The following is a 22,334-nucleotide window of genomic DNA, read 5'->3' on the forward strand; positions in this document are numbered from 1 at the left end:
GTAGACAGGGTAATAAAGGATGCTATTTCCTCTCTAATGGCTCCAGAGTTCCCCCCTATAGCAGAGCAACACTCTGTGCTCTATAACCAAGGCCACGTTTTTCCCACACTGCACTGTGTTTGTGTGTGTGTTTGCTAGCTATCACTATGAACTGAGGGATTTTGTGTTTTTCAGGGATATCACATGCACAAATCTTGTTTTGTTATTGTTTCAAGTACAAGAGTCACATGAAATGTTGAACCTTCCTCTTTGAGTCCTGAGTCTCACATATTATTCACCGCATAGTTTTGAAAACAGGAGCGTGCGTGGCGAGAGCTCTTCAATTTTGGAACGTTCCCATGCTGACGCTGCCATTTTGAGGCCCAAAACGCTGAGTGACTTTATGAAACAGGTAATGACGTCAAAGTAAGATACTAAAGCCCAGTTAATGTGCAGTGTGCAGTGACCTTTGTGTCTGTTTGTTGGGTAGAGTCCAGTGTGTATCAGTACAGGAGATCAGTGGGGGGTGTCACCCCCTGTCATGCCCTCAGCAAACCCACCCTCACCCCTTCCATCTCCTCTTCTCTCACCTCCACTTCTCTCTTCTCCACCCCACCTCTAGCACACATCCTCTTCCTGGTCTCTTCTGTTCTGTCCTCACCCCTTTCACCTCGCTCTCCTCCATCTCTATCTCCACTCCTCTCATCCCCTCCCATCAGTGTACTGGTGTGGTCTAGACAGGGCTAGTTGTCCTGTCCTGGGCGATACCCCAATCCCAACCCCAGACCCAGGCAGAACTTGATCTATCTTCCCCCACAGGACCACTCTGACTGTCAACATGGAGGACCCCACCACACGTGTGAAGGAAAAGAGAGGGAGGAGGGCTATGAAGCCAGGCTGGAGAGAGGTTAGGGGTGAGGATGAGGGGGAAACTGGTCTCATCCCTCCCTGTCAGTGATAGCAGCCCATACTAAATAAACACACACACACACACACACACACACACACATAATGATATCTGTATAGAGACCGAATAAGGAGTTGCTAGCTCTCTCCTATCTCTCTCTCTCTCTCTCTCTCTCTCTCTCTCTCTCTCTCTCTCTCTCTCTCTCTCTCTCTCTCTCTCTCTCTCTCTCTCTCTCTCTCTCTCTCTCTCTCTCTCTCTTCTCTTGTATTTCTCACTACTTCCATATACACTACCGTTCAAATGTTTGGGGTCACTTAGAAATGTCCTTGTCATTTTTTTTGTCCATTAAAATAACATCAAATTGATCAGAAATACAGTGTAGACATTGTTAATGTTGTAAATGGCTATTGTAGCTGGAAACAGCTGATTTTTAATGGAATATCTACATAGGCATACAGAGGCCCATTATCAGCAACCATCAGTCCTGTGTTCCAATGGCACGTTGTGTTTGCTAATCCAAGTTTATCATTTTAAAAGGCTAATTGATCATTAGAAAACCCTTTTGCAATTATGTTAGCACAGCTGAAAACGGTTGTGCTGATTAAAGAAGCAATAAAACTGGCCTTCTTGAGGCTAGTTGAGTATCTGGAGCATCAGCAATTGTGGGTTTGATTACAGGCTCAAAATGTCCAGAAACAAATAACTTTCTCCTGAAACTCGTCAGTCTATTCTTGTTCTGAGAAATGAAGGCTATTCCATGTGAGAAATTGCCAAGAAACTGAAGATCTCATACAACGCTGTGTACTACTACAGCGCAAACTGGCTCTAACCAGAATAGAAAGAGGAGTGGGAGGCCCCGGTGCACAATTGAGCAAGACGCCTCACAGGTCCTCAACTGGCAGCTTCATTAAATAGTACTCCCAAAACACCAGTCTCAACGTCAACAGTGAAGAGGCAACTCCGGTAGGCTGACCTTCTACGCAGAGTTGCAAAGAAAAAGCCATATCTCAGACTGGCCAATAAAAAGAAAATATTAAGATGGGCAAAAGAACACAGACACTGTACAGAGGAAGATTGGAAAAAAGTGTTATAGACAGACGAATCGAAGTTTGAGGTGTTCGGATCACAAAGAAGAACATTTGTGAGACGCAGACCAAAGGAAAAGATGCTGGAGGAGTGCTTGATGCCATCTGTCAAGCATGGTGGAGGCAATGTGATGTTCTGGGGGTGCTTTGGTGGTGGTAAAGTGGGAGATTTGTACAGGGTAAAAGGGATCTTGAAGAAGGAAGGCTATCACTCCATTTTGCAACGGCATGCCATACCCTGTGGACGGCGCATGATTGGAGCCAATTTCCTCCTACAACAGGACAATGACCCAAAGCACAGCTCCAAACTATGCAATAACTATTTGTGGAAGAAGCAGTCAGCTGGTATTCTGTCTATAATGGAGTGGCCAGCACAGTCACCGGATCTCAACCCTATTGAGCTGTTGTGGGAGCAGCTTGACCGTATGGTACGTAAGAAGTGCCCATCAAGCCAATCCAGTTTGTGGGAGGTGCTTCAGGAAGCATGGGGGAAAATCTCTTCAGATTACCTCAACAAATTGACAACTAGAATGCCAAAGGTCTGCAAGGCTGTAATTGCTGCAAATGGAGGATTCTTTGACGAAAACAAAGTTTGAAGGACACAAATATTATTTCAATTAAAAATTATTATTTCTAACCTTGTCAATGACTACATTTCCTATTCATTTTGCTATATTTCCTATTCAAACTCATTTCATGTATATTTTCATGGAAAACAAGAACATTTCTAAATGACCCCAAACTTTTGAATGGTAGTGTACATGTATAATGTAATCAGAGAAAATAACACCTCTATACCTAGCAGGCTTCATTTGTATAAGTGCAGTATCAACACACACAAACACACAGAATCACATGTTAGTGCTATGACTGCCTCTTTAAATGCCACTTCCTGCTGCAGGTCTCTTGATAAACTGTCTCCAAGTGAAACTGCAGGCTGTACCACACACACACACACACACACACACACACACACACACACACACACACACACACACACACACACGTACACAGACCGTTTCTCTCTCCCTACAGTTACATAGCCAGTAAATTACAGTGTGGAAGAGAATTTGGGGTTTAGTGAAATGTTATTTTGTGGCAGTGAGAGGTGTCTAGGTTGTCTGTGAAATGTTCTAAGTGTGGGGTATGTGTTTTTTGGGGCTCTATGTGAAATAGTTGCTTTGTAGGGCTATATTTTTGGTCTCAGTAGAATGTTATTGTGTGGTAGCGGTGGGACCTTTAGTGAGAGCTGTAAAATGTTAAAGTGGGAGTGTAATGTTAGCAATGTTAACATGAGTTAAGTGTCACAGGGATTTTGTGGTCTCACTCTCAGTTTAGTGTTTGACATCTTAGAGGACCAGGCTTAGCTGCAGAGGCAATGAGTAGTAGTGAACCCTCTCTGAACTGAGTGTGTGTGTACAGTGTGTTTGTGTGGGCATTTGTGCGTGTGTAACCAGTGGCATTGGGTGCGGGAAGTTGGGGTTGGACTTTAATACATTAATTATCATTCAAAATCACATTTAAAATCATCAATCATGCTGTCACCTGCTGGTCATTCAGTAAGCCAGTCCTATCCGTCATAGTGATTGGTTAAATCAGACCAGTCACTTTATATTAAGATAATCAATACTTTCACACTTCAGAAGCCCTTAGTCAGTAGAACCTAGCAGACAGAGTATTGACCTGTAACCTAGAGGGAATCAAGTCTCAGAATCTACATAATGAAGGATAACCAATTTAAATGATAGGCAATTTTCTCTTTATAGTAGGCTAGTTGTTGGTAGGGCCATGATTCAGGTTTACTGAAGTGCAACCATCCTCCCCTAGTGACAGTGGTCAGGGTGGGACTGTTGTTTTCCACCAGCCATGTGTGTGTTCTCCTTTCCAATGAGAGGATGTGTGTCTGTCTGAGTAGCTGTAGATCAGGGATGGGCAATTTTGATGGGGGTGTGGGCCACAAAAAATCTGAACTCATCATGAGGGGCCACAGTGGCTTCGGGGTCTGCATACCCACATGTTACCCACACATGCAGTCAACTGATTTGTGCAATCAATCCATTTGTGCAGTTAAACTACTTAACTCTCTAAGTAAATGCATTATACCAGTAGCCAGGTCAGGCCGTTGAACTCATCTTTCTTCTTGAATCCGGAGGACAAAACAATATAGCGGTAAGATAGATATCGATTTTGAGACATGCCATATTTTAGTATACGCTTTTAATATTAATGCAAAATTCCTGTTCTTTTTCAAAGATTTATCACAACAACAAGCGTATCTTGCGAAATGTCAACAGATCACTGAGCGTACCGCAAGCTTTTTACTATCAAAGCCTTTTACATGTCATTCAGCTCGTGTCATATTAATTTGACTTTTTGTGACCCGTGTAAACAACTTTGCAGACAACCACTACAACATGTAAAATCCTCAAAAGTTGTTTCGAGAAAGTGCAGCGCTCTGTCAACAAAGCTCGGTGCTTATTATCGGATGTATTAGGTTACGAAATCCGACTTTTTGGATATAATGTTAATGATATGTTAGAGAAAGACCCCACTGAACGATTCAGAACATGAAGAATCATATTTGTCTTGGTAAAAATGTATTTTAGAACATAAGGAAGTGAAATTGGACAGACTGGGTAGACACCCTACAATGTACTACACATTCTTTACTAATGTCAATCCACCGTAAGATAAAGGACTAGTTTTCCAGTCACCGTAATATCCATCCATCATGGTTGGTGAGCAGCATGCATGATGATTCATCTCTGTGTTCAACCACACACTCTTAATCTTAACATCATCAGTTCGTGGAAGCAACAGTGGACTCACCGTAACCTTTTTAGTGCTCTGATATGACATCACGTATGGTAGGAGTGTGTTGGTGAGTATGTTAGGCTGCTGTGATGTCCTTTAGCCACTGTTGAAGAGGATCAGCTCGCCACGGTGGATCTGTGTCCTCCCATACATCTGACCTCTCCTGTACACCGCACCACATGAACGGTGCACTGACACCGGGCTCTATTTTTACTCTCTTTCCCCATGAGATGGTGCCTTGCAGTTTGTGTGTGAGGCTGTGTGTTACTGGTTTGACAGAGTGCTTTGTCGTAGTGCTTGGTGTCTGCACGCCACACTGCTCTCCTGTAGAGGTGTGAAGAAGAACAGGACTGGCCTTCTCATTAAAGGGCAAACAGATTCTACACACCTTTGGGTAGAAGTGTTGGTTTCTGGTCAGCTCAGAAGGTTTAGGCATGGTGTTTACAGTATCTAGTCCTTCTGAAAAAGTGCCTGCTGAAAACTAACCGTATATATAGGCTAAGTGTGAAACTGGGCAGCTGTGGTAGTAGTCCCAGTCTCCCTGACCCACCTGCTATCTTACCAATATGGATCATCTGGTCTGTTACCGTGACGATGCCCTGTTCCACTGGTTTCCCCTGCTTCATTAAGCCTGCAACTCCACAAGGAGGATGTCACTCTAGCATTAACTCGTCAGGACTTATTTGTGCTAGCTCCTCTTGTGGAAGGTGAAAGTTTCCTATTTTTACTGCCTGTCGGCCTGCATCCTACATACTGCTTCCTGTTACAGTGTGTGTCTGTCTGTGTCAGCACTGCTTATTATTGTCCGCATGTCACTTAGATCTCTATAATAACTACAGCTTGTCTTGAGAGGGATTTTTTTGTCCCTTCTGTAACGATCCCGGCAGTCTGAGTCGGGTCCTGTCTGGTGACTAGTTTTTCTGTTCGTGATCTCCAGTTTCCCGAGGGTTCGGGAACGCTCCGGGGAGCTCTTTTGATTTCCGCACCTGTATCCCATCAGCAATCTGCACACCTGGTCCTGATCATCACCCTTCTTAGGCTCTGGCCTAACATCCAGTTCCTGCCGGATCGTTAGCCATAAACAGTATGTTTTGCCCGCGTATCAGCCTCAGAGTACTAGCGTTAGTTTTGTTGTTTTTTGCACCTTGTTGACCTGCCTTGTACTTACCTCCGTTTGTTCTGTCTACAGTATTCTCCCGGAACCTTCACCCAACCCCTGCCGTGCCATCAGTTCATCTGCTACTTCACCACCACCTACTCATCTCCGCCACCCGCTCCGTCTACTGGACTATTCTGCATCTGTTCTGTAATAAACACTCTCATTCGTTCTACTCACCTTGTCCTGGTCTGCTTCTGGGTTCGGTCTTAGCAACTCGTGACACCTTCAATGTTCTCCTCCTCTATCACTTCCCTCGTTCTCCCTTCTAAACATACTCTCTATTTCTTTCTCTCTCCCCTTCCTTCTGTCTCATCCTCTATCCTCTCTCTCCTCTTTCTCATCCCCCCAAAATCCCTCCATCTTAATCTGTGGGAGCTGGTGAAATACTCCGACTTAATGTGTGAGCTGGGTTGATTATCTCTACTGCTGTGCCCACTGACCTGGTTTAGGACTAACAGGGCCAGGAGCAGGATGACTTATCCCTGATCCCCCTCTTACCCCGTTCCCTTCCCTCTGTAGCGCAGTTTGGGAAGCCATGATACCATGGAGGCTTTGATGCATTGCTCATTCCTCGAGAACCACAGCCTGGTTTTAGGTCTAAATGTCGGAGAGAGGTGCTGTCTGATGTTGTGTGGTTAAATCAAACAGATAGGAGGAGAGAAATGAATGGATGGGCAGAAGCAAAGTAGTAATCTGTTGAGGGAGGCCAGCTGTTACTGTACTTATAGCCTGTGTGATTGGATGGGATCCTTCTCCATCTGTATGTGTATAGATAAGCCACGGATTGAACCAGCAGTATCACTCTACTGTACTGTAGTCTACTGTACTCGACTGAGAAATCTGCTGAATTGCCATCAATTGGGAAGAGCTCTAGCCCATATTCTATGTCCCTTGCGTCCCTAGAGCATCTGTTGTACTGTATTTCCACTGTAAGCCTTTCCCCTGTGTAGATAATAGAGATCCCTTTTTTTGAGCTGTAAGAAGCAGTGTCCGCTTGTGTAGAGATCTGCTCTAGTTAGTGAATATGAATCCTGTCCTTAAGTTCTAAGCAGTACAGCTCTGGTTCTAAGTAGACATCAGTCCAACAGCAAACCATGCCAGACCTTATACTATAGATCAAGGCTTGTCTAACTTGTACAGTACCGGTGCCAGGCTGTGTTTATCAATCTCTGTGTTTTCAAACTATACTGAACAAAAATATAAACGCAACATGTAAAGTGTTGGTCCCATGTTTCATGAGCTGAAATAAAAGATCCCAGAAATTTTCCATACGCACAAAAAGCCTATTTCTCTATAATTTTGGGCACAACTTTGTTTACATCCCTGTTGGTAAACGTTTTTCCTTTGCTAAGATAATCCATCCACCTGACAGCTGTGGCATATCAAGAAGCTGATTAAACAGCATAATCATTACACAGGTGCACCTTGTGCTGGGGACAATAAAAGGCCACTCTAAAATGTGCAGTTTTGTAACAGATGTCACAAGTTTTGAGGGAGTGTGCAATTGGCATGTTGGCTGCAGGAATGTACACCAGAGTTGTTGCCAGAGAAGTTAATGTTAATTTATCTACCATAAGCCGCATCCAACGTCGTTTTAGAGAATTTGGCAGTACGTCCAACCAGCCTCACAACCGCAGACCACGTGTAACCACGCCAGCCCAGGACCTCCACATCCATTGTACAACTGAAGAATTTCTGTACAAACTGTCAGAAACCGTCTTAGGGAAGCTCATCTGTGTGCTCGTCGTCCTCACCAGGGTCTTGACCTGACAGCAGTTCGGCGTTGTAACAGACTTCAGTGGGCAAATGCTCACCTTCGATGGCCACCGGCACGCTGGAGAAGTGTGCTCTTCACAGATGAATCCCGGTTTCAACTGTACCGGGCAGATGGAAGACAGCGTGTTTGCTGATGTCAACATTGTGAACAGAGTGCCCCATGGTGGCGTTGGGATTATGGAATGGGCAGGCATAAGCTACGGACAACAAACACAATTGCATTTTATTGATGGCAATTTGAATGCACAGAGATACCGTGATGAGATCCTGAGGCACATTGTCGTGCCATTCTTCCGCCACCATCACCTCATGTTTCAGCATGATAATCCAAGGCCCCATGTCGCAAGGATCGGTACACAATTCCTGGAGGCTGAAAATGTCCCAGTTCTTCCATGGCCTGCATCCTCACCAGACATGTCACCCATTGAGCATGTTTGGGATGATCTGCATAGACGTGTACGACAGCGTGTTCCAGGTCCCACCAATATCCAGACACTTCGCACAGCCTTTGAAGAGGAGTGGGCAACATTCCACAGGCCACAATCAACAGCCTGATCAACTCTATGCAAAGGAGATGTGTCGCACTGCATTTGGCAAATGTTGGTCATACCAGATACTGACTGGTTTTCTGATCCACGCCCCTACCTTTTTTTTTAAAGGTATCTGTGACCAACAGATGCATAGCTGTATTCCCAGTCATATGAAATCCATAGATTAGGGCCTAATTTATTTATTTCCTCATATGACTGATTTCCTCATATGAACTGTAACTCTGTAAAATCTTTGAAATTGTTGCATGTTGCGTTTATGTTTTTGTTCAGTGTATTTACAGTATTTCAATCAATGTGTTTTCCATTGTCTATCTGTGTGCCTCTGTGTGTGTCTCTTTGTGCGTATTTCCATGTGTTTCCCAGTCTGTCTCTCTCTATCTCTGTACATGTCTCCTGTGGAGCTCCTTTATGGGTCTCTGTGTGTAATTAAGGGGGTTTGGCCGTATAAATGTGAGAGACACATCAAGGTCAGAGCACTCGTTACTGTCTCAGAGTTGCAGAAAGGAAAGAGAAATGGAGAGAGGGAGAGAGAGAGAAGTATGGAGAGAGAGAGAGAGAAACCTCTGTCATAGAGGCTCCTGGGGATATAACAGGGGACATAATGGTTCTCTCTCCCTTCTTCAGTCTTCACTTTCTCTCCCCATTTCTACACTTTCCTCTCCCTCTCAGCCAATGCACTCATCTCTCTTTCTACTGCCTCCACTGGGTAATTAGAACAGAGCCCAGTTCATACTGTTGAGTTTTAGACAGCTGGGCATGCATACGTGTGAGTGTGTGGCTGTCAGCGTAATGTGGCAGGATGGAGAAGTAGATTGGATGCAATCCACTGTGTCTCTGTGTGTCTCTGTGTGTCTCTGTGTGTCTCTGTGTGTCTCTGTTAGCGTGCCTGTGTAACACTGCTCTGATCAATGGCCATTATAAATCAAAGTGCCATTAGAGGAGATAGTCTGTTTCAGTCTGTCTCTGTATTTCAGGACAACAGACAGCAGAGGCCAGGGTCAGAGAGAAAGGGAGGGAGGGATGAGGTGGAGAGAAGGAAGTTGGGGGAAAGGTGGACAGAGAAATGGATAGAACGACTGTCTACGAGAGAAGAAGAGGCAGATAAGACAGCGTAAGAGGGAGATTGTGAGAAAGATATAGAGAGAGACGCACAGAGAATGACGTACTGACTTACAGAGTGAAGGGGAGAGACGGAGTGTTGGTAGGTGTGGGGGTAGCTGTGTGTTTGGGAGATGGGGGTTGGGGGGGGATCAGGGGAGTGGTGATTGACGGACGAGACGCTCCCACGTCGGGAGTGATCCATCTCCCAGACAGCACTGGGGCAGGAAGACTTTACTCTAGGGATGGTGGGTAATAAACAACTCCAACAGGGTCGCCTCAGGGCTGACAGTGATTGGCAGCAGTGTGTGTGTGTTCAACATTCAGTGTTCAGCAAGAGAAAGGGGGAGGGGAAGAGTGAATATTGTGTGTCTGCACTTCTCAGCGCATGTGAATGCCTGTGTGTACATGTGCATGCAGGAGATGGGTAAAGGTTGTCATTAGAGGTGAAATCTGATAGACCAAGGATTGCAAAAACATTTTTTTTCAACACATCGTCCTCTCTATGTCACCCATAGAGTTGCATTATATTAGTGTGTCACCTCTGGCACACACACACACACACACACACACACACACACATACAATACCTTTATGCTTCCATATCCGCAGTCCAAATACCTTAAGAGTGTCAGAATACCTCAGTGTATCCGAACACACACTACCTTACCACTGCCTAAGCGCTAGCAGTACTGCTGTCTTTCAGGTTACTGCTCTCTCTAGTGTTGTTCTGTGCTCTCTGAGTCCATCCCAATCTCTCCTGTTCTCTTCTGACTGGAGTGTGTGGCGGTGACATCACCATCTCCACTCTCAAGGAACAGGCAGGTGATTCAACAGGTTGCCTAGGAGATGCAATCCTTTGCCTGTCCATAATGATGGGGTATGGTCGTTGATGAGTTGGCCTTCTAAGTCAGATCGTCCTGGCAACCCACTGCTCCCCAGGGCACTGTGGTGATGGTTGTCCTTGGAAGCAAATTGTTGTATTTCTCTGTTCCTCATCATGATTGGACCTTAGAAGAGGAAATCCACTTAAATTGCTGTTAAATGGATTCTCATAATTACAGAATGTTAATCTCATCTCTCCCTCTGTGAGCAAATTAATTAGTTTACTCAGTTTGTGTCAAACATTGTTTAGTGGCTGTTTTTCCTGTAGTTGTTTGCTATGTTCTGATCAAGGTTATTATAGTTTTGTGTTTTTATATTTGTTTTTTCAGACCTGATTTGGATTTCCCATTGAAACCCCCATTAAATATTTGTCCGAAGTTTAGAAGAACAAAACACTAAAACTGAACATAATTCATGATGGTTTTTGTTTTATTTTAGTTAGTTTTGGAGTGAAAGATAATAGTTTCAGTATAATTTTAGTTTTTCAAACGGGTTTGTTCATTATTTTATTTCAGTTTACCAAATATTTTTTTCATGATTAGTTTTAGTTTACTATAATAACCTTGGTTCTGATTTGTAATTTCCCTCTTTTTAGTCACGTGCGTGCGCACATAACTATACCACTCTGCCACTCTGAGCAGGACCTGATGGAGTGTGCAAAGTAACAGACACAGAGGTTCATATCTTTCCCATAGCCTTAGTGTTCATGCAGTGTGTGGACCATCATTGTTGTCGTGTTTGATCTGGGCTCCTGCCCTGTACTGTTGCATAGACAGGGGTGATCAGGGAGTCTGTTTACCTACTGTTGCCATAATAGTAAGCACATAATCTGCATGTTTGTGGTTACTATTCAAATGTCTCTGTTTCTGAGAAGTGCAGACACACACACACACACACACACACACACACACACACACACACACACACACACACACACACACACACACATCAGCTGGGCCCAGGGGCAGGTGTGTAGAGCAGGTTAGATAGGTGCAGTTAGACTAAAGCACACCTAACTACAGGTGTGTGTGTGCAGGGAGCTGGCACAGAGAGCTTTCCGGTCTTATACACACACACACACACACACACACACACTGGGAGAATATGAGTTACTTTGTTGACCAAGGAAGGTGTGTTGGATTTCCCTATTGAAATGGTTCACTGGATTCTTGGTATCTAAGGAAAGGCAGAATATTCAACCAGACGGTAGCTTTTTCTTTCTTGTTCTTGTATTTTCTTGTCTTTAACACTCCTAAAATAAGCTCAGTCTATTTATCAGATTTAGGTTGTTGTTTCGCTATCATTATTTTCTTGAAAATGTTCAATTAAACAGAACAACCTTTGGTCTTCAAGAGTTTTCGGTATCGTATAGAGGTGTAGTATAATTGGGAGTGTTCTGTTGAGTTTTAAGTGAATGTTGTGTAGAGTTGTATAGTTGTATAGAGTTGTATGAAGTTGTATATGGAGTTGAGTGTTATGGTGAGTTGGGTAGAAGTAGTTCCTCTCTCGGTGCTGTGTCGTCAAGTTCCTGTTTACTGTTAGGATGTTGGATCTGCGGGTCTTAGGTAACCATGACTATGGAATGTTTCCATAGGCCCAGACCCCTATGGCACCATCGGCACCATCGGTCTCATTACTGTCTGCATACTAGAGACTGTTTGTTTTTCCCAAGACCTGACCTCTGTCTAGAGTCAAAGAGTTTCTCAGTGGTTTAGCTGAACGACTTCAGAGTAGATAGATGTTGCCTTTAACCACTTGCTTTAATTTCATCCCCATAATGGTTAGGATCGGGTGTAGAAAAGCTGATACCAGAGTCTGTTTTACGATGTTCAAGACCAATTATTTTTGATGAATGGCAAAAGGAGACTGTAGGATGCTATGTACTCTACACTGTAACAGAAAACTGTAATTTATACGGTAATGTTAGGTATTATCAACAGTAAAAAAAACTCTGAAATGTTTTTTCAGTAACGTATCTTTGGAGCGCCAAAAAACATTTTGACCACTAGTGGGTTCATGGTATTGTTGTTTCTGGCTCATTAACATATTTTGAGGCATGCCTTGTAAGAGGCTATATTTGTAGCACCCGTGAGTGGGAATGCTGTACCAATTTAACTTCTATGTGGTTATAGTGCCCCATCAATTTAAAATGTATAGGGGACAGATTGGAGGGGTAGCTAGTCTTAAACCTCAAATGGTTGAGCATTTTGCCATACCGTTTTGGTCTGTTTTGCCCTTTAGTCACTGCCAGTTTGGAAGCCTTTGTTAAGGCCTCTAGAAGTGCAAGTGATATTAAACACCAAATATTAATTAATATGCTGTAATGTGTAAACACTTTAACCTGCTTGCACAATCCCTTATAAAATACTGTGAAATACAATACCCCTCTCCTCAATGAATTTCATTCATCCATTCATTCATTCTGATTACGGTAGCATTTGCTTTTTTACATTATAATACAGTAGTGTACTCTGTGTCATTACACAGTACTTGCTTTGATACCATATGTATATTACAGTAGGTGTACAGCTGCCTGTAAATTACTGTCAAATTCACGGTAACCCCTTTACATTTACCCCATTTCTGTTGCTACGGTAGGGAAGTGAGAACTAGAACTGGCCTCTATTTTAGGATTTGCTACTGTACATCTATTGACCAAGTAGCTGCACGTATTATTGGCTGTGTGTATTACAGATACTGTTTATTTCTGAAGTGAAAAGATGTCTTTCACACTCTCTCTCTCTCTCTCTCTCTGCCTCCCTTTGTGGTTTGGTAAAATTGTATAACATGGTGGGAATCCAGCCTGCAGCAGGACCTCATGGGGGCAGACAGCGTAGCAGGACCTATTACAGACTCACAGAGCTCTGCCTTCACTGGCTGGGAAACACCAAATTAGACATGGAAGCGCTCCTCAGGGGTCTCACTACCATCTCCAAACTAATCCTTTGGAGATGCATGTGGAGTGAATAGATACCGGCCCTAAGCCTGCACGAGATGGAGCAGTGTGGATGCTAGTTTACATAGTGATTATCATAATCTACTGCTGGGGTTATCGTTGTCCTCTAATGGAGAACCACATCCGATAACACACAGCCAGTCTAAACAAAGGCTGTGATTAGGGCACTTGGAACAAAGACATAGCAGTACTTAGACACACACACACAGGTGCACGCATATAGGCACACACACACACACACAGGCGTACACACAAACGCACAGGCACAGAGCGTTGGGCCAGTAACCGAAAGGTTGCTGGTTCGAATCCCAGAGCCAACTAAGTGAAAAATCTGTCGATGTGCCCTTGTAAGTCGCTCTGGATAAGAGCGTCTGCTAAACTGTAAACTATATACTGTAAACACACACTTCCCCCTCTTTCATCGCAAACACAAACAATACATTATGTGACCATACTAACATATTACACAAAACAGCATTCATTACAAAGGCCACACTTTAATTCACTTGACTGGATTTCAAAGAGCCCCTATAGGCATCACATGATTGGAATCACTGACAGACAATTCCCTGATGTAACTAGCTAGCTGCTAAAGGCCTCATTGTCCTACAGTGCATCTGTTTGTAGTTCTGTTGAGTGGGTTGTGATGCGCTTATACAGGGACACACACTCACACACTTTCTCAAAAACACAGCCTGATAACACAGACATACAGAGAGAAAGTAAGAGACACACAGGTCAGTATCACTCCCAGACAGTCTAAAAGGATTGAGGATCAGGGTGTAGAAATGTATTAGATATAGGCAGGCCTATCAGAGAGCTCTCTGTAGACTCATTGAGGCGGAAGCCTCTCCTCTCTCTCCCCTGGCCTGGTGTCAGGATCGATGCAGGGGCTGTCTGCTCCCTCTCTGGCAAAGTAATACTGCACTCTTAGAAAAACAAGGTGCTATCTAAAACCAACAAGGGTTATTCGGCTGTACCCATAGGATAACACTTTGAAGAACCCCTTTTGGTTCCAGGTAGAATCCTTTTGGTTCAATTAGAACCCTTTACACAAAGAGTTCTACCTGGAACCCAAAAAGGGTTCTCCTATGGGGACAGCCGCAGAACCCTTTTTTCTAAGAGTGTGTGTTCCTTCAGAACAGGTTGCGTTCCTGCATGTTGTGTGAACGGAAGTAATGCACTCAGTCAATCTAATATATTCTTTCTCTCTCTCTCTCTCTCTCTCTCTCTCTCTCTCTCTCTCTCTCTCTCTCTCTCTCTCTCTCTCTCTCTCTCTCTCTCTCTCTCTCTCTCTCTCTCTCTCTCTCTCTCTCTCTCTCTCTCTCTCTCTCTCAGACATCCCTCCCTCCTCTCTACAGTGCCAGTGTGGATCGGTGGACTTCCTGTGTTCCCCACGGCTGGCGAAGAAAGACCTGCCCCCTCCCAGACCATGTCACGGCCGGCCTGCAGTCAAGCCCCGCCCCCAGCTCACAGCCACACCCACCTCTCAAAAACCTCAAGGTACAGTGTTGGTTTATCACTCATTTCAGCACTACTACTAGTTGTTCATAATATCAATAATGTCATTACCATTGACTAACGGTGTTGGTACAATGTAAAGTCGTGTTATCAGCCTGACCCCAGTTTCACCTGGTCAGGTCACCCTTCACCCGTTTACAGTATTTATCCCACAAACACATCAGTCAGATAGACACATGGACGGCTCTAAAAAAACTCCTTGTTAGTCCTACTATAGCCTCATGCTATCTGCCTGTTGATACATCAGTTTAGTTTCCACACGAAACGGCCTGCCATTCTCTGCTGTGCTGTAGCTGCACACACACACACTCAGAGAGGAAGGAAGCAGAGACACCTCACAGAGATACCTGCTTCCTCATTCAGTCCTAATACAACACCAAGCACACAGCAAAGACTGGCCTGCATAAAATATATAAAGAAAGCCTACTGTCCTCTAAATGCATTCTGCAGTAACCATGTTTTATTATAACAAGTATTATTTATTATATATTATATATATTATAACAAGTATTATAACAAGTATTATTTATTATTTATTATAACAAGTAGCTAGCCAAACAGTAGCATTTTAGCCTCTGATAGCGTGGGCGGCCATTTGAGGAGTCTATTTCTGGACTGCTCTCTGCCTGTAATTTGTGCGACTGCGTGTGCGTGTTTATTCTTTATCTGTCTGTGAAACCACAGTGACTTAGACACACTCATCTCCATATCCTGTTCTGAAATCAGGAAGCTGTCTTAGCTCTGTGAAGCAGCAGCAGAACCGTCTCCTGCGCTGCGTTCGAGAACCTACTCTCAGAGTTTAGCGATTGTATTTTGTGTTTTGTGGTGGTATTTGGACTGTGGTTTTGTAGTTTGTAGTAGGTAGCAGCAGCAGCCTTCTGGAATACAGTAATGGAGGCTTTCTCTCTCGGAACTCACCGGGGCACTTGAAACAGGACTGTTTCCGTGGTTACGCCAGTGACCTGACTTTGTCTCTCTCTTTTTCTCTCCTTCCTTCTTCCTCCCTCCATCACCCCTCTTCTTGGACCTGGACCTGCAGTGCCCCCTAAACCCCCCCACCTGCTGGCCCTCGGACAGGACAAGAAGCCCAAGAGGATCCCCCCAGCCCCCTCCAGGCCTCTGCCTGCCCCTCCACCTCCACCCAAACCGCGGCCCAGCCAGACACCCCCTGGCCTGGCCACACAGCCTCAGAGAGAGGCCCAGAGTGTGGGGCTGCTCATCGAGAGGTTCGAGAACTCCAGGTACTGTACTGTCCTGCAGGGGGTAGGGTATTCCACAAGTTGCTCTCGCCCTGTTGACGCATCAGATGAATGTTTTGTGCATGTGTTTGTGTGTGTGTGTGTGTGTGTAAAAAAACTGGAGGTGTGACAGATGTTCATACATAATTATATTTCGTTGGATGATTTATGATGTGGTTATTGTTATACAGTATGAGTAGGACTTTGAATGTTTTGCACGGAATGTTCTGATGTTCTTCTGTTGTTACCCAACCTGTGTTTCACACTTCTCTCTGTGGGAATGTTAGGTTCCGGTGGTGTGTTGTGGTTTCAGCCGAACCAAGGCTGAAACGTGAGAAAGGTTTAATTTCACAGTTCTTTTGTGAAGTGTTTCTTTTTTATATCCCAGGGTTCCAATTCTTGGTGTCCCTCCGAAGAGTCAGCTTCACCTGTACCTGACTATGGACGCCACATCCAAAACCCCAGCCCCTTCTGCCCCTGACCCCACAGCACATGCCCCTTCAGGGTCAGCAGGAGCAAAGGACTCTGGGGAACCCTCCCCAACCGACAAACTTGCACTTATCGTCTCGGAGCGGACTGATGAGGTCACTGAGCTGACAGAACTTTTGTGCCTGGCCTCACTCTGCATCGACGGCCCCGGCGACTCTACAGAGGACGACCTCAACGTCGTCCACGGTGATGGAGTTGGTTGCCTTGACAACGCGGAGAGGGAGGAGAGAGACTCTTCCAATGAGCTCCATGACAATCCGGACTCACACTCCTCGGAGCAGAACGGAAAGATTCCCAACCGGGACAGTGGGATCGACAGCCCATCGTGCGCAGTGGAGGGCGAGGTGTTCCCCAACGAGGACGCCATCGACGAGGAGGAGCGCTACGACAGCGTCACGGAGACAGAGACTAGCGTGTCCTGCTGCGTAACCCTGGGCAACAAGCGTGACTCCACGCAGGACGAGGACAGTGACCTGGATGAGGTCAGCAGTGGAGAGACGGAGGGAGGGGAGAAGGCAGACACACACACAGAGGTACACAGGGTGAGTCACACACACACACACACACACACACACATTCTTATCAATCTCCTTAGTCCGTAGTTCAGTAACCGTAGTCTGTCTGTCTATTCTTATCTGTGTCAGTTTCATGCTGTCTAGACTTAGGTGTTTTTTATACACAAACAAACAGACACACTATTTCAGACGCACTAGTGTGTGTGTGGTGGTCACAAGCGTCTGTTGCCGTATCTAATAATGGATCTGCTGTGGGGTGTGGAGGAAAGGCGTACCTGCCCAGGGCTGTAACAGGAGCTGGTGACTGCAGCTAGAGGACAGACAGAAACAGACAGAAAAATGCACTCAGCTCAGCTAATGTTTCCACCATTGATCTGTGTGAGTGTGATACCAACACATCAAACAGAGAAGTTCACATCATACCGGTATTCATTAAACCCCCTGCCAGAAAAAGACTGTCTATTTACTGAAATAAAAGGATAGGGGGAAGGTCAAGAAACATCAGACAAAAATAGAGAGAGGGAGAAAAGGAGGTCGAGAAAAAATAGAGAGCCAGAGTAGTGAGAGAGTGTGATGAAAAGGAGTGTGTGAAAGAGAAAGAGACGGGTGTGTGAGTAGGAGCTGAAACTGGTTAGAGTTGTTGTATGTTGGCACAGGACAGTCATCATGGGTGTCAGCAGAACTGTTTTTATCCCCTCAGCATTGTTATAATGGGGCACAGCCCAACACTCCCGGTACCTAGGCACCACACCAAACACACATGAGCACACACTGACACACACACGCCCTGTATTGGCAGCCCACACCCTTTGCCTAATGGGCAAAGGGATCTCTGGTATCCTATGTTTCCTGATATCAGCATTACTGCCCAGAGGAAAGTTGTGTTGAGGGAACAGTACTACTTATTTACGTAAATGTAAATGTACTACTTCTCTGACACTAATAGCTGACATGTTGACAACTTTTTAATGTCACAGAGGATGTGGGTTTTGAGGATGCACATTGCAACAGGAAAAGAAATACATGTATTTCTCTTCTTTCAGTGTTTAGCATTGTCTGCTACAGAAATAGATTAGATATATAGATATATTGTTTGTGTTTGTATGTGTTTGTGAGTGAGTGTGAGTGTGTTCATGTGTGTGTCATGCTTACAGTATGTGCATGTGTGCTTGTTTGTGGACATATCTCTACTGTACACTCTTAGAAAAAAGGTTCCAAAAGGGTTATTCGGCTGTCCCCATAGGAGAACACTTTTTGGTTCCAGATAGAACCGTTTTTGGTTCTAGGTATAACCCTTTTGGGTTCCATGTAGAACCCTCTGCGGAAAGGGTTCTACATGGAACCCAAAAGGGTTCCACCTGGAACCAAAAGGACTCAAACTTTTTCACTTGTATTGCTTCCTTTTTGCTGTCAATTGTTTTGTTTTGTATTGTTTTGTTGTTTACTAATGTTGTGTGGCTTTTCTGCCACCAGGTGACATGTTTAGTTTTGTCTTCTGCTTAAAAAATGAAATACTTGAAAGAGAAAACGGTTCTACCTGGAACCGAAAAGGGTTCTTCAAAGGGTTCCCCTATGGGGACAGACGAAGAACCCTTTTAGGTTCTAGATAGCACCTTTTTTTCTAAGAGTGAATGTTTCACAATTTACTCAAATGTCTTGGTTTAGTGTGTGCATGTCTGTGTGTACCAGACGGCTGTTGCAAAACACAATGTCACAATGTAGTACACTGAGGACTGGTCTCAGTCACGTCACAGGAATGTCATTTCATCCATTAAGTTAATCCCTGTTCCTGAAGTAGTCAAACTGAATACACATCCGCAACACCTTACATGTTATCTCAGCTCCACTAGTAAAGACAGTATTGGTGACTAACTCAGCTCTCAGTAAAGCAGCACTGACTGCCGATTGTTGCAACATGCACTGACACATTATGAGGTTGGCCCAGTTTCCCTCAACAACCGAGATGAAAAGAGCGCCAGCGGACAACCCCATTTCAGACCACTTTTATCTTTGTATGTAATCACTGGTTAGAGTTTGGTTGCTTTCACCAACAGGCCCTAATGTTGCTGATATTCTCTCTCAAAGGTCATAGGCCCGGAGGCAAATGTTTAGTGTATGATAAAGGTCTAATGTAGTTGAGTATATTCTATATGGGATGGTTCTGACTGTTTGTGTAGTTGAGTGTATTCTATATGGGATGGTTCTGACTGTTTGTGTAGTTGAGTGTATTCTATATGGGATGGTTCTGACTGTTTGTGTAGTTGAGTGTATTCTATATGGGATGGTTCTGACTGTTTGTGTAGTTGAGTGTTTTCTATATGGGATGGTTCTGACTGTTTGTGTAGTTGAGTGTATTCTATATGGGATGGTTCTGACTGTTTGTGTAGTTGAGTGTATTCTATATGGGATGGTTCTGACTGTTTGTGTAGTTGAGTGTATTCTATATGGGATGGTTCTGACTGTTTGTGTAGTTGAGTGTATTCTATATGGGATGGTTCTGACTGTTTGTGTAGTTGAGTGTTTTCTATATGGGATGGTTCTGACTGTTTATTTTGTGTAGTTGAGTGTATTCTATATGGGATGGTTCTGACTGTTTGTGTAGTTGAGTGTATTCTATATGGGATGGTTCTGACTGTTTATTTTGTGTAGTTGAGTGTATTCTATATGGGATGGTTCTGACTGTTTGTGTAGTTGAGTGTATTCTATATGGGATGGTTCTGACTGTTTGTGTAGTTGAGTGTTTTCTATATGGGATGGTTCTGACTGTTTGTGTCCTCTTCTCTCCCTCAGTGCTCAGAGACCCAGAGGTTACTGAACATCGCCAGAGAGCTCCTTCACACTGAGGAGGCCTACGTCAAGAGACTCAACCTCCTGGACCAGGTATACACACACACACACACACAGTGGGGTTGTGTACTCTGAAAAACACAACCACATGCAAAGGACGTCAGGCTGCTTGCTTAGCGAGTACCACTTGCTCCCGATCCGGCACATACCTGGCTCGAACGTGGGACCTCTGCTTCACAAACACCGTTCTCCCTCAAGCGCCTCTACCGGTCGCTAGCTCTTGAGCAGCGCAAATGTGGACACTGAAGGCTGAGGAGTAGGTTTCACATATCTCCATGTGCTACACATACACACCCAGTTATGGAAACACACATACACACATACAGTTTGTCCTTAATGAAGGCCTACTCCTCCCGGGTTGGGCCATATTCATAGTGTTTTACATCTGGTGTGAGATATACATATTTGTTGTTGAGGGTGACAATCACAGACATGACTACAGACAAAAGGAGATGTACTGGCACAGACAGTAGGCTAATCTCAGAGCTGCTTCCTGTTTTTGTCAAGCCTCTGCTCCCTCACAGTGGTACCGTTTGCCATGGAAACCCAACTGTGGTTGGGTGACTGACAAGGACGTGAAAGGTCATGGACCTGGTGATGACGGACAGATGTAAACATCATAAACATCCCCCTATAAAACAATATTATTTGATCAAAGAGCCCATGGTTTGTTATATAATTTATAGTAATGTGGTTAGTAATATTACTGTGTGTTTAATATGATTTCTACCATTATTCTCCTGTTGTCTGTAGGTATTTTGCACTAAGCTGACAGAAGCTGGAATCCCTCAAGACGTGATAACGGGGATCTTCTCCAACATATCCTCCATCTACTGCTTTCACCACAAGTTCCTGCTCCCTGAGCTCAAGACACGCATCACTGGAGAATGGTGAGGAGACCAGGGACAATGTCGTAATAGGGATTCAGTAACGTTATATAGTTCTATTAGCAGTGGTAAGATCAAGACTCTTTGGGCAGTAAGATGCTCAATCTTCTACAAACAACACCTACGTGATATTGGGTTTCTGCTTAGATCCTTCTCTCTCTCTCTCGCTCTTCTCTCTCATTACTGAATAGTGATAATTCTGCGGTGGTCAGTTGTGTTTTGGCTGCAGAACTCTGACAGCTGGGTTGCAGTGGGAGGGGGGGGGTTGTTGCTGGGCAGTGGGTTGTGTTGGGGGCGGAGGTTTGGTGTGTGTGTGAGCCAGCCTGGTAGAATGGGGGCATTATCTGCCTGTCTTCATCTGCTGGGAGGAAATGTACCAAAAGTGTGTGTGTGCCAACGCTAGTCTTTCTCTGTCTAGAGATTATTGAGTCTCATACAAATTATGTAGAGCGATTCCACCTGTCACATTCTGCGCACATTATAGAGTAAATGTACTGTAGGTTACTATTTCTGTGAATTCCATATTGTAATTTTACATTGAATGGAATGTGTACTACAACTATACTCTTAAGTTCAGAGTACAGTACAAACATAGACATGGAAATCTACCATGAACCTTTTTTTAGCACATTGACTGAGTTTTAAGCCATGTGGGCGGGTGTGTGGTCTGTGTGTTAGGGACTCAAACCCACGTATTGGAGACATCCTCCAGAAGCTGGCTCCGTTTATGAAGATGTACGGAGAGTACGTGAAGAACTTTGACCGTGCTATGGACCTGGTCAACACCTGGAGCCAGCGGTCATCACAGTTCAAGAGTGTGGTCCAGAACATACAAGTAAGTGGCATCTCTCCCACAGAATCAGTGTTTATTTATGGTAACGTATGCTGTTGTTAAATGTGCATTACAGTGTAGTGTACCTACAGTATGTAGTAGGCCTGTTTTACTGTACTGTATGTGTAAGTGTTTTGCTGTGTTTGCTATCCCTACAGAAGCAGGATGTGTGTGGGAACCTGACTCTCCAGCACCACATGCTGGAGCCTGTGCAGAGGATTCCTCGCTATGAACTCCTGCTCAAGGACTATCTAAAGAAACTGCCTGACGATGCACTGGACAGGAAGGACACAGAGAGTATGTCTGTCTGCCTGTCCGTCCGTCTGTTTGTCTGTGCCTACACACGGCTCACCCACTCATTACCTGTCTGTCTGTCTGTCTGTCTGTCTGTCTATCTGTCTGTTTGTCTGTGCCTACACACGGCTCACCCACTCATTACCTGTCTGTCTGTCTGTCTGTCTGTCTGTCTGTCTGTCTGTCTGTCTGTCTGTCTGTCTGTCTGTCTCTCTGTCTGTCTATCTGTCTGTTTGTCTGTGCCTACACACGGCTCACCACTCATTACCTGTCTGTCTGTCTGTCTGTCTGTCTGTCTGTCTGTCTGTCTGTCTGTCTGTCTGTCTGTCTGTCTATCTGTCTGTTTGTCTGTGCCTACACACGGCTCACCACTCATTACCTGTCTGTCTGTCTGTCTGTCTGTCTGTCTGTCTGTCTGTCTGTCTGTCTGTCTGTCCCTCACTAGGAACCATACTAGCCACTCTACAAGCTCCATGTCTTGTGACCTTACCATAACCTTGT

The 22,334-nt window shown here is 44.6% G+C and overlaps 1 protein-coding gene across 3 annotated transcripts in view; it reads left to right on the forward strand.

Annotated features, from left to right (window-relative positions):
• The window catches only part of LOC121538573 (FYVE, RhoGEF and PH domain-containing protein 3-like), an 89,546-nt gene that overhangs the window by 50,101 nt on the left and 17,111 nt on the right, over positions 1-22,334 (forward strand). Inside the window, exons 2-8 of one of the 3 annotated variants that reach the window (XM_045207223.1) lie at positions 14,549-14,713; positions 15,771-15,972; positions 16,358-17,000; positions 19,764-19,853; positions 20,574-20,710; positions 21,386-21,542; positions 21,698-21,836. In XM_045207223.1, coding sequence (XP_045063158.1) covers positions 14,549-14,713; positions 15,771-15,972; positions 16,358-17,000; positions 19,764-19,853; positions 20,574-20,710; positions 21,386-21,542; positions 21,698-21,836 — 1,533 coding nt within the window. Of the gene's footprint in view, positions 1-14,548; positions 14,714-15,710; positions 15,973-16,357; positions 17,001-19,763; positions 19,854-20,573; positions 20,711-21,385; positions 21,543-21,697; positions 21,837-22,334 lie in introns of those variants that run through there. The other 2 variants (XM_045207224.1, XM_045207225.1) reach the window with 2 other exon arrangements.

Source organism: Coregonus clupeaformis, chromosome 24, assembly GCF_020615455.1.
Source record: "Coregonus clupeaformis isolate EN_2021a chromosome 24, ASM2061545v1, whole genome shotgun sequence".
NCBI classification, from domain to species: domain Eukaryota; kingdom Metazoa; phylum Chordata; class Actinopteri; order Salmoniformes; family Salmonidae; genus Coregonus; species Coregonus clupeaformis.